General features: G+C 40.4%; 1 protein-coding gene across 1 annotated transcript in view; it reads left to right on the top strand.

The window, feature by feature from the left end:
• The window catches only part of MTRR (5-methyltetrahydrofolate-homocysteine methyltransferase reductase), a 31587-nt gene that overhangs the window by 4453 nt on the left and 14298 nt on the right, over positions 1-12836 (top strand). The window contains exons 3-7 of the mRNA XM_081088884.1: positions 36-189; positions 1073-1190; positions 4453-4831; positions 10107-10229; positions 11770-11923. Of these exons, the coding sequence (XP_080945010.1) occupies positions 36-189; positions 1073-1190; positions 4453-4831; positions 10107-10229; positions 11770-11923 (928 nt within the window). The remainder of the gene's footprint in view (positions 1-35; positions 190-1072; positions 1191-4452; positions 4832-10106; positions 10230-11769; positions 11924-12836) is intronic.

Here is a 12836-nt window from a genome sequence, read left to right as displayed (position 1 = left end):
AGCAGCAGAACTCACATGACGTTCTTGTTCTGTAGTATGATCTGAAAACTGAAACAGCACCTCTTGTGGTGGTGGTTTCTACCACGGGCACTGGAGACCCACCTGACACAGCGCGCAAGTTCGTGAAGAAAATCCAGGACAAGACGCTGCCAGGTGATTTCTTTGCTCACCTGCGGTATGGGTTATTAGGTATGTACTATATTTTCTGCTCTGGCTGTGCTGTCATTACTGGCTTTAATTCTAGTATCTGAATGTATCTTTCTATCCAAATGTTATAGTCTATCTTAGACTCATAAATGGACCCTATTTTTGTTGAGAAAGTACATGGAAATGATTTTAAAAACTGAGAAATTTAAGCTTTTACTTTTAAATTTGCAACCAAGTCTGAACATGTTAGCCCATTTCCTTACCAGGAAACATAGAAACAGTTCTTAATTTATCCAAGAGAAACGTAGCCAGTGATTGTTTACATTGTAGATGTACCTTGTGTGCTCAAGGTTAGGGGTCAGTAAACCCTGTAAAGGCCCAGATGGGTATTTTAGGCTTTGCATGTAGGCCATGTGGTCTCCGTAACAGCTCCTCAGCTCTGCTGTGGGAGCTTGAAAGCTGCCATTACAGAATGTGAACAAATATATTTGACTGGATGCCAGTGAAACTGTATTACCGAAAAAGAAAATGGTGTATTTTGCCCACAGGCTATAGTTTGCAGACCCCTGCAACAAATCAGAAAAGTCTGTAAATACAGAAATTATGTTTTTTAAACCTAATCCTTGTTTTAAGATTTCCGTATTTTTCACCCAGTTCATAGAAAAAAGAATGTGAAAAAGATTTTCTGTTAATCAGTGGCCAAAAAGTATTTGTTGTTTCAATGTATCTGGTACTTTTACATTATAAAATAGAAGAAAATTATTTCATACTTAGTATTACTCAAAGAAAAAATAAGAAAATGTGAAGTTATGCATTATTTCTTCTCCATCACAAAGGGAATGAATGGAATTATTTGAAATATTTGCATATATCTTCTTTAAGTCTAAAGCTTATTGTACACTGATAACCTATTTGGGCTCTTTAGGTCTGGGTGATTCAGAATACACGTACTTCTGTAATGGGGGGAAGGTGATTGACAAGCGGCTTCAGGAGCTTGGTGCCCGGCATTTTTATGACACTGGACATGCGGATGACTGTGTGGGGTAAGAGCAATGCACTCCTGTCATTTCCGGGAACCCCGTTTGTACATGACAAAAGGTAGCGAGTTTAAGTGCCTCATCCTTCTCAGTATCTGCTAATGGGTGAAATTACAAAAGGTGTCCCAGTACAGTTACCTTTATCTAAAATGTGTAGGAATTTGTAGAAATCGGCAATTTGTTTAGGAACTTTGATATCTTGTATGTGTACCTTTCTCTGACTGCACACGGAGAGTAACTCAGCAGGGCCTTCTTACATGGAGGGTGACCAGCAGGCCATGCATCACTAATAGGGAATGTAGATCCGGGCCTTCACAGCAGGCTACATTCTTGTCACTCTCTCTCTTACATCTTAATGCCCACCAGAAATACAATTTTTATTTTCATTACTTTTATTTACTCTTGCTTTTACAACTCAGTATTCCACCCTATTGCCACCCTTTAAATCCTCTTAAAGCAGCCGTGGGCAAACTACGGCCCGCGGCCGGATCCGGCCCGTTTGAAATGAATAAAACTAAAAAAAAAAAAAGACCGTACCCTTTTATGTAATGATGTTTACTTTGAATTTATATTAGTTCACACAAACGCTCCATCCATGCTCGAGTCAAAAAGTTTGCCCACCCCTGTCTTTTTTTTTTTTTTTTTTAAATATATTTTATTGATTTTTTACAGAGAGGAAGGGAGAGAGATAGAGAGTTAGAAACATCGATGAGAGAGAAACATCGATCAGCTGCCTCCTGCACATCCCCCACTGGGGATATGCCCGCAACCCAGGTACATGCCCTTGACCGGAATCGAACCCGGGACCCTTCAGTCCGCAGGCCGACGCTCTATCCACTGAGCCAAACCGGTTTCGGCCCCACCCCTGTCTTAAAGTGTATTCAAAGATCTGATAGATGTTGATTGTCCTACAACTTGTTCTGTCATTTAACCTTTAACTATTTTGGCCAGATAATAGCACACACACTTAATATTTTTCTATCAGGTGCATACATTAAATGAATTCTCACTAGATTTCTATTTATGAGTAGTGACAGGTTCAGCCAATGTCTTGCTTTTTTGCATATTACAACCTTGTATGAGTGTGTTTGATACACTTTTATTCCCCTTAACTCCCCCTTCATGTCCATCACTGCCTGCAGCTGTGGTGCTGTGCCTGTAGCTATGGTGCAGTGGATCTTCTCCATGTCCCAGTGCACATGTTCTTGATGGTGACAAAGCTCTACCACATTTTCTTGCATGTTACCTTTTAGTTTTGTCCCTTCATATTGGGCTTTCTTTCAGAATTTTGTTGATATTAAATGTTTATTGTCTTGTGTGAGCTGTTTAATTCCTAACTCCTTATATAGTTCTTTAGGCCTTTCATTGTGTCCATACTTTGATTCTTTTCAAAGGCTTTTGGTTTCTCTATTCATTTATTGGGTCAGGCATTAAAAATTTTAAATCTGTATTTCAGTTGCATGTCTTAAATTTTCAACCTAACTACCTTACTTGAATTTTCCCTTTTCTAAAATTAAAATATTTTCAAGAAAACGCCTGTTTTAACGTAACACCACATTGAAGGGGTTAAGAACACAGATTGGAGTCCAAATACCTGGTTTAAATCCTTGATCCCTGACTTACTGACTAAAACCTTGGTCAGATCACTTAAGCTTTTTGTGCTTCTGTTCCTCCTTTGTGAAATCAGTAATGATGACGTATATTGTGTAAGGTTCTCTGGGGATCAAAAGAATTAATATAGGTTGTCCTCTTGGAATAGTGCCTGCCATGTAGTAAGCACTGGTGAACATTCATTGTCTCTCTGATTATTGTCTTCATATTTCTGAGTTGTGAGACTGGTTTTTCAATGTAGCTGTCATTACTGAACCCACTATTTTATGTATTTGCTTTTCCAAAGGCTCATGAGGGTTAGATGTACTGTATAACCAAACTTTGAGATATGTACTGTGTGAGCACCTAATGAATACAATGAAATTAGCAAGAGTCATAATAATACAGAGTCTAAAATGTTATGAATTGGAATTTAATTGGTACCTCCTTTTGAGTTGTGATTAAAGATGACAATAATCTTCTTTCCAAGTTCCTGACACAGTCGTTCTTATCTGTTCACTCATAACTTATCTGTTCAGGGAATGTGTGGAATGTTATTGTGGAGTAACCACACTTCCTTAGGAGTAAGTAGACCAACACATTTCAGATGTACTTGTGATCAGTTCTGCTTCCCTGAAGGATGATTGCTTTTTCCTCCTGTGTTCTGCCTCCCTGCAAATTTTACCAGAAAAATTGTTCAGAACTGATAGAGGATTTGAACAATTACTTAATCAAAAGTGTTAGCATTTGTTTGTGTAATTTCTTAGCACTATTTTAATATGTAGGAAAAAAAGATTAGTAAATTGGCTAGACAAAGAAAGATACTGCATTCAATTGATAAAATTATCATTTGTACATTAGGGTAAACTTGTGTTTTGGTTAAGTTCTGTTAGCCACATCAAAATTTAGCATGCTGGTTTAAAATTAAAACTTTTTTAAAATAAAGATTACCAACTCTATTTTAGGAAATTTATTATGAGGAAAAACATTCAATTACTACTACTAAAATATCTTCATTTCTGTTCTTTAACTTTTATACATGCTCATATTTTTTACAGCTCAGTGCTAATGAACTAAGAATAATATTCTGCTTTTTAACTTAGTCATCCATCATTAACCATCATTAATTCTTGTATCCTGAATAGTCTTCCTACTGTTTTTCACAGTTGCCTAAGATTCTGTGGAATTAAAAAAATATATTATTTTTTAAATATATTTTATTAATTTTTTATAGAGAGGAAGGGAAAGGGATAGAGAGTTAGAAACATCGATCAGCTGCCTCTTGCACACCCCCTACTGGGGATGTGCCCGCAACCAAGGTACATGCCCTTGACCGGAATCGAACCTGGGACCCTTCAGTCCACAGGCCAACGCTCTATCCACTGAGCCAAACCGGTAAGGGCTTATTTTATTTTTTATTGATTTCAGAGAGAAAATGGGAGAGAGGGAGAAACATCAATGTGAGAGAGAACCATTGGTTACCTCCTGCACGCACCCCAACTGGGGATCAAACCCAAACCCTGGGTATGTGCCCTGACCTAGAATCGAATCTGCCACCCTTTTGGTGTACGGGAAGACACTCCAACCAACTGAGCCACACCAGCTAGGGCAATTCTAATGTATTTAAATGGAGAACTCAGGCATTTGTTTCTTTTTCCCTTTTTTTACAACAATCCAGTTTAGAACTTGTCGTTGAGCCGTGGATTGACGGGCTCTGGGCTGCCCTCACAAAGCATTTTGTGTCAAGTAAAGAAATAGAAGAGATGAGTGTGGCTCTCACAACAGCATTGACTGCCTCCCAGAAGACGGACCCTGTGAAACCAGAATTAATACACATCGAATCACAAGTTGAACTTCTCAGATTAGATGACTCGGGAAGAAAGGATTCTGAGGTTTTGGAACAAAATGCAGTGAACAGAGATCAATCAAGTGCTTTGATAGCAGAGCTTGAGTCCTCACTTACCCGTTCAATACCCCCACTTTCCCAGGCCTCTCTGAATATTCCTGCTTTACCACCGGAATATTTACATGTGCATTTGCATGAGTCTCCTGGCCAGGTAAGCAGTCTTGCTTCAAGCTATGTATTATCTTACCATAGATGTGGGTTTTTTGTTTGTTTTGTTTTGTTTTGTTTTGTTTAATTAGATTACAACAGAATTTAACAATCTGTGGCCTGCTGACCAAACATGACCCACCACCTCTCGCGTAGCTTGTAAATAAAGTTTTATTGGAACACAACCTAGCCATTCACAAGCTCACAGCCACACCCATCCATTCACAAGCCTCTGTGGCTGCTTGTGCACTGCAGTGGCAGAGTTGAGTATTTACCTCAGAGGCCTGCCCCCATGCACTGTAGAAGCAGTTGTATTATTACTTTACTTGTATCTTTGAAGAAGTAAATGGTTAAGAGCTCAGTTTTTCCAATATTTTGGAGAATTAACTTCTTGGTTTCTTATTTTAGATGTGAGTCAGAGAAAGGCAAGTTGTTGTGGGCAGTCAGGATATTATCTCAGCAGCTTATCTTAAAGGAATCCTTTAGAGTAAAATCTTTTCCAGTGTGGATTTTAGTATCCTGGATGCTCCATTTTAGGGATTATTATTTTTCTTGATAATATCTTAGAAACCTGTTTTTATCTATAATAAGTCTTTTTATTTGTCTAGACTATTTTTTCTATCTACTAAATAACTTTAAAGTGGTCTGTAAATTTTTGCACTCACATGGGATAATAGCTAACTTCTCCCCATGGCTGCCAGTATATGGTTTCCTGAAATTTCCTACAGTGTGCTTATGGTAAATTTTCAGTGCAACCAGTTTGTTAATGCAGAGCCAAGTCTGCTTTCTTACGATGCCTGATTGGAGTTCTACACAGGCTTTCTTACTTAAACCACACCCTCAAAGCTGCAAGAGTGATTTGTAGTTCTTTATTTTCTTTTTCTTTTTAATGAAGAAACACTTAGACATTTGAGAAACAAGTTAAGTACAACTTTCTTATACATTAGAGCTATTTGCAAACATCTGATGTGATAGCACTTTATAGCATCATATTTTGGGGGTTGGGGGTTATTGATTTCAAAGAGGAAAGGAGAGGGAGAGAGAGAGAGAAACATCAATGATGAGAGAGAATCATTGATTGGCTGCCTCCTGCATGCCCCACCACTGGGGATCGGGCCCACAACCCAGGCATGTGCCTTTGACTGGAATCAAACTTGGGACCTTTCAGTCTGCCGGCCGATGCTCTATCCAGTGAGCCAAACCTGCTAGGGCAGCATCATCTATATATATAAAAGCCTAAGTGACCAGACGACTGGTGGTCACGCACTGACCACCAGGGGGCAGATGCTCAACACAGTAGCGGAAACCACAGTCATGGAAACATGAAACAGACTGATGAATCTCAGAGGGAAGGGGGGTTGGAGGGGCCGGAAGAGATTAACCAAAGATCTTACATGAATACTAGAGGCCCAGTGCACAGATTCATGCACTGAAACCAGCTCTCAGACATCCCCCAAGGGATCCCAGATTGCGAGAGGGTGCAGGCCAGGCCGAGGGACCCCACTGGTGCATGAATCCGTGCACTGGGCGTCTAGTATTTTTGTAGTGTCTTTTTTTTTTTTTTTTAAATATATTTTATTGAGGTTTTAGAGAGAGGAAAGGAGAGAGACAGAGAGCCAGAAACATCGATGAGAGAGAAACATCGACCAGCTGCCTCCGCACACTCCCCACTGGGATGTGCCCGCAACCAAGGTACATGCCCTTGACCGGAATCGAACCTGGGACCCCTCAGTCCGCAGGCCAACGCTCCATCCACTGAGCCAAACCGGTTTCGGCTGTAGTGTCTTTCTAAAGCAGTCAGATAAACAAGTGTGTTTTTACATAGATAACTATGGGTTATGGTTTTTTTATGCTGCATTATTTTTGTGAATTGTATAATTAAGTGAAGTAATTATAATAAAGTACATTTTAGTCAGATTTGGAACTAAGGAAAGAGGATTTGGCTCTGCTTTAAAAGATTGGCTGCACTGGAAATTTAACCTGAACATGTAGGAAATTTCAGGGACCAAGTAAATATATGCCTTGACTGGTGGGTACAGAGTGCACTGACATGGTATAGAGGCCCCATCTCTATTCTACAAGGATGGAGACGTGACCGTGGCAGCGCAAGCCATGGTTAATCTGACAAGTCGCTTCAGTAGGAGGAGGGTCTGCTAACAGAGTTCCTCTTATGGTAGGTGTCATGAAATAGGCTAGAGTTGTTCATCAGGAATATGGTTAAAAGATTTTTAAATCTCAACTATTTAAGGAAAACTTGTGTAACTCTGCTCTAAGGACACACTTAGAGGGAAAGCGATTGTTAAAGTTTCTCTTATTAAGGCATCCTTTTGGGACCATCACCTAGGGCCGTAGTCGGCAAACCGCGGCTCTTTGGCCCCTTGAGTGTGGCTCTTCCACAAAATACCACATGCGGGCGCGCATGTATAGTGCGATTGAAACTTTGTGGCCCATGCGCAGAAGTCGGTATTTTGTGGAACAGCCAGTATTTTGTGGAAGAGCCACACTCAAGGGGCCAAAGAGCCGCATGTGGCTTGCGAGCCACGGTTTGCCGACCACTGACCTAGGGAAATGGGTCAGGGGAGGAGAGGATGTCCCTGTGCCCCACATATCTGCGATTCAGGCTATCAGTCCTGACCCTCTTCCAGCTTTCCATGCAGCCACTTATCCAAAATGAATTCACTACATTTTGTTAAATGTAAGTTTCTACTTTTTAAAATTTACTGGGTGATTTTGGTTAATAAAATCATATAGTTTCAGGAGTGTAGTTCTATAATACATCATTTGCATATTGTACTGTGTGTTCACCATCCCAAATAAAGTCTCCCTGCATCACCAGTTATTTCCCCCTTTACACTCTTTTAACAGCCCCTACCCCCATTTCCCTCTTATCATCACCATACTGTTGTCGGAGTCTGTGAGATTTCTTTTGATTAATCCCTTCACCTTTTTCATCCAGCCTCCAATCCGTTCCCCTCCGATAGGTGTCAGTCTGTTCTCTGTATCCATGAGTCTGTCTCCACTTTGTTTGCTAGTTTATTTTGTACATTCGATTCCAAATATAAGTGAAATCATGTGGTACTTACCTCTGATGGGCCAGGTCCATCCATGCTATCTCAAAAGATAAAGTTTTCTTTTTTTACAGCCAAGTAATATCCCATTGTATAAATGCACCACAGCTTTTTTTATCTACTCATCTACTGATGGGTAATTAGGCTACTTCTAAATCTTGGCTATTATAAAAAACTAGGGGCCCGGTGCACAAAGATTTGTGCACTGGTGGTGGGTCCCTTAGCCCAACCTGCACCCTCTCCAATCTGGGAGCCCTCAGGGGAGCCCTCTCCAATCCAGGAGTTTCTGTCTGTCTTTGCAGTCATATGAGCGAATTGCCCGAGACCCAACCCAGTTTGGTTTGTTGCTCACAGAATAATAGAGGCTTTTTTTTTTTTCTTTGCTCCATTGGTGGAGATTTCCTGGAAGTTTTAAGATATCTTCACTTTAATTTTTCCTAGACACTCTGATTTTACTTATGTCTCTCACCTTTGCTTTCCTTCCATCCCACCCCCCAACAGTAACTTGCTCCAGGCTCACTTTGCTCCAGTGTCTCTAGGAGATCTGTCTGCCACCAGAACTACAATTCCCAGCATTCCTGATGCTCCCCGTGCTCTGGGCTTCCGCTTTAGGTCCTGGGGCTGCCACCAGAACTACTATTCCCAGAATTCCTGGTGCTCCCCGCACTCTTGGTTTTCCCTTCCTGCTCTGTCTCTGTCCCACAGCCTCCCACTCTGCCAAGTCCTCCAAGCCGCCAGCTCTCCCTCTCTGCTCTCCGTCTGGCGGCTTGGGGAGCCAAGATCCCCAGGCTGCTCCACTCTCTGCCAGCTCTCCCGCTCTGCTCTCCACCTGGCGGCTTGGGGGAACATGGCTCCCTCGGTTGCTGGGAGCGACCGAAGGAGCCATGTTCCCCCAAGCCTCTGGCTCTCCTGCTCTGTTCTCTGCCCGGCGGCATGGGGGAGCGACCGAGGGAGCCACGTCCCCCCAAGCTACCAGCTCTCCTGCTCTGCTCTCCGCCCAGTGCCTATGTATGCAAATTAACCTGCCATCTTTGTTGGGTTAATTTGCATACTCCTGATTAGCTGGTGAGTGTAGCAGAGGGACATCCATTTACATGTTTCTCTTTTATTATATAGGACGCTGCCGTGAATATAGGGGTGCATATATTCTTTTGAATTAATGTTTCTGGTTTCTTCGAATATATTCCCAGAAGTGGAATTTCTGGGTCATAAGGCAATATTCCATTTTTAATTATTTGAGGTAACTCCATACTGTTTTCCACAGTAGCAGCACTAATCTACATTTCCACCAACAGTGTTCAAGGGTTCCCTTTTCTCCACATACTCTCCAACACTTACTTGTTGATTTATTGATGGTACTCATTCTGGTAGGTATGAGGTGATATCTTATTGTGATTTTAATTTGCATTTTTTTGATGATTAGTGACATTGAGCATCTTTTCATATGTCTGTTGGTCATCTGTATGTCCTCTTTGGAGATATGTCAATTAAGGTCCTTTGCCTAATTTTTATTAGATTATTTGTTGTTGTTGTTTTAATTAGAACTTGGAAACGTCAAGTTGGAAAAGGTGTAAAGATGGTACAGAATTGGATTTCTTTATAGTTTCCCAGGATCTGTGCTGTCTAATACAAGCACCACTAGCATGTGTGGCCACTTAAATGTAAATTCTTGAAAATTAAATGAAATAAAGAATCCAGTTTCTTAATCACACTAGCCATATTTCCAGTGTTCAGTGGGCACATGGGACTAGCGCTCCTTATTGGCTAGTAGGGAACATTCTTGTTATCGAGAAAGCTCTGTTAAACATCATTGCCCACAACTGAGGGTTCTTTTGACCATCCAGACAGACATCTTCCTGTCTTAAACATCTGTCATTTCCTTCAGAATCACCTCCCTAAAATATGCATGCATGCCGTTTCCTTCTGCATAGCTTATTAGGAAGACTATTGGACATTTACATGAGGATGCTAGTATCTGGTATCCATATCTCAGAAATTCTAAAGTCTAACAGACAAGGCACTTAAAGTATAGGTGAGCTTCTCTTCTGAAAGATGGAGGAGCATCTGTGTGTAATCACTTACCTCAAAGAAGAATACGTAAATAGCCTGGATACTTTATAAGATCCTATAGATCTCACCTAGTCACGAAGTGAAGCAATGGTATTATTGAAAATTGCATTTAGTCATATTTTATCACATTTGTTTCTCAAGGAGGAAAGCCAAGAATCTGTGACTTCAGTGGATCCAGTTTTTCAAGTTCCAGTTTCAAAGGCAGTTCAGCTGACTACAAATGATGCCATAAAAACCACTCTTCTAGTAGAATTGGACATTTCAGTAAGTTGCAGAATTTATTTCTCAGCACAGTTATGTTGTTGAGAAGTGCAGAGAGACTTGTGTGGTGTTCTAGAATGTACACTCAGGAAGAGTGAGTCTGACAGGACACCTGCCTTTTATCCTTAACCCATCATACTTCTTCCCACTCACACCTGTTTTCTCCTCACTCTGGGAGGGCCTAAAGTGAGCAGTGCCTCTGGAGGGGAATCAGATTGGGAATAGTGTTGCTGCCTTACACATTAAGCCAAGAAAGAATCATGGAATCACAACAGTATTTTCCATATGAGAAGAGCCTGAAAGAAAGCTGATTACCTGAGATCAGCCAGCTAGCTGGAAATAGAGTTCAGACTACACAGTCATAGAAAAGTTCATTTTTCAGTACTAATTCTCATTCCTTTGAGAATCTGAAGAAAAAAAACAATCACTGACCCCCTTTCCAGAGAAATGATTATATAAATATTTTCTGCAGTTTCAGGAAGCAACATGTACTTTATCTCTGAACTCCATCCACAAGCCTCTCTTCAATGATCCCCCAATCCATTACTCAAGAAACTGATGGATAATCCTGAGACCTCAATACCTGAGTACTTCTTCCAAGTCTTATAACTCAAACCTCTATTTTGATGAAGGTCCTGGGAAGTGCAGTGGGTTGTGATTTCAGAAAAATTAGGGTGTATCCAGACTTAACGTAGATTTAATTGAGTTTCCTAATAGTAAAAAAGAAATACAACAGGCATCAAATTTTTGCTTATTTATTTGTTTTGAAAGTTCTTAATATTCCATGTTGTTAAATATTTTGTACTCATCAAATAAAACGTTTTGATGTGTACAGAATATTTAACAACATGGAATATTAAGAATATTCTGCTGTTCTACACTTTTGTCCTCATAAAGAGGCAAAGAGTTGGCCACTTGGTGGGTCCAGTCTGTCTCTCTCGCAGGCTAGGGGTGTGAGCCTGTGTGGTCAGAGGCCCCTTGCAGGACCCCGGCCTGTGTAATAAACAGGCAGTGGGAAGTGGCTCCTATCCAGCCTATGTGTGTTCACAGCCAGATGGTATAACATTGTCAACTAGTGAAGGATAGAATAGTGTTCTCTCCCACTCTATTTCTCCCCAAAGGAAAAGAGTAACAGAAGGAAATTAAAAACTAATACAGACGGCCTGGAATAGTTTCTTTTGTTCATAATGTGTGTGTGCCTGTGTATATATGTGTGTATGTTTTCATAGGAGAGTTTTTATACATGGATTACTAACTTACTGAGGTCCCTTACTCTTTAGAAAATGAAGAAGTTCTTCATTTTTATTCTGTAAATACTCAATGATATAAAGCAAAATATTGGATAAATGTGGAATTTCATTTTTAAAATAACTCCTGATAAAGTATGTTCCTTCAGTTTATTGGTCTTGTTAGCTTTTTTACAATTAGAATCATTTTTTTCTACTTTATGTGTTAAAATGGTCATTATAATAAAACTATGATTTTGTTGTGCATAACTGAAATCTTTAATTAATTTGAGATTTTTTTGTTGGTTCTTATCTAGAAAACAGATTTTTCCTACCAGCCTGGGGATGCCTTCAACTTGATCTGTCCCAACAGTGACTCTGAGGTACAAAGCCTACTCCAAAGATTGCAGCTCACAGACCAAAGGGAACACCTTGTCCTCTTGAAAATTAAGGCTGACACCAAGAAGAAAGGTATGTCCCTGATCTCTTTCTTCAGGTGTCCTTGGGCCAACAAATCAGAGGTGGCAAATGCAAATGCACCTCCTCCCAGGCTCCCATTCAGCACCAGAGGGTCAGCCACATGCCAGGCCCTGGCTGGTGTTACGGGATTCTTGACCTTCACGTCAGTTACAGAGTGAGATGATGGTGCATTTTATGCTTATTGGACACTTACCGACGTTAAAAGGGAATGTAACTGGTCTTAGAGAAGCAGGTTGGTTAGTTGGGCTGATTTGTTGGTTTGCTTTTTGCAATAAACATTATTTTGGGGACCCTTTCCCCCTCCCCACGTGGGAGTTCGTTCTGTGGGACTCTTCCCCCTCCCTACGTGGGAGTCTGTACTTGTTCTTTAATAAATTTCCACCTTTGCTATAAAAAATAAATAAATAAATAAATATCATTTTGTTTCTAAGTTCACATATTAAAGTGTCATACAAGAAAAACGTTTTTATTATACGAACTTTTTAAAAAAATTGTTTTCCACTGAAACCGGTTTGGCTCAGTGGATAGAGCATCAGCCTGTGGACTGAAAGGTCCCAGGTTCGATTCCGGTCAAGGGCATGTACCGTGGTTGCGGGCACATCCCCAGTAGGAGATGTGCAGGAGGCAGCTGATCGATGTTTCTCTCTCATCGATGTTTCTAACTCTCTATCTCTCTCCCTTCCTCTCTGTAAAAAAATCAATAAAATATATTTAAAAAAAAAATTGTTTTCCTATTATGTTTATCATGGCATATTATTTAATATAAATAATTGCTTTTATTCATAATTAAAGGAAGTTATTTTTGTTGTTGTTATTTCTTAGTCTTGAACTTGAGCTCAGTCAATTCTACCTTTCTTTTTGAGAATCACACACGATGTTAACAGACCACTGCCACAGTTAGCTT

This window comes from Myotis nattereri (assembly GCF_964212035.1).
Source record: "Myotis nattereri genome assembly, chromosome: 4".
Lineage (NCBI taxonomy): Eukaryota > Metazoa > Chordata > Mammalia > Chiroptera > Vespertilionidae > Myotis > Myotis nattereri.
The sequence above is the reverse complement of the archived record's forward strand: the minus strand, read 5'-3'. Positions and strand labels throughout refer to the sequence as shown.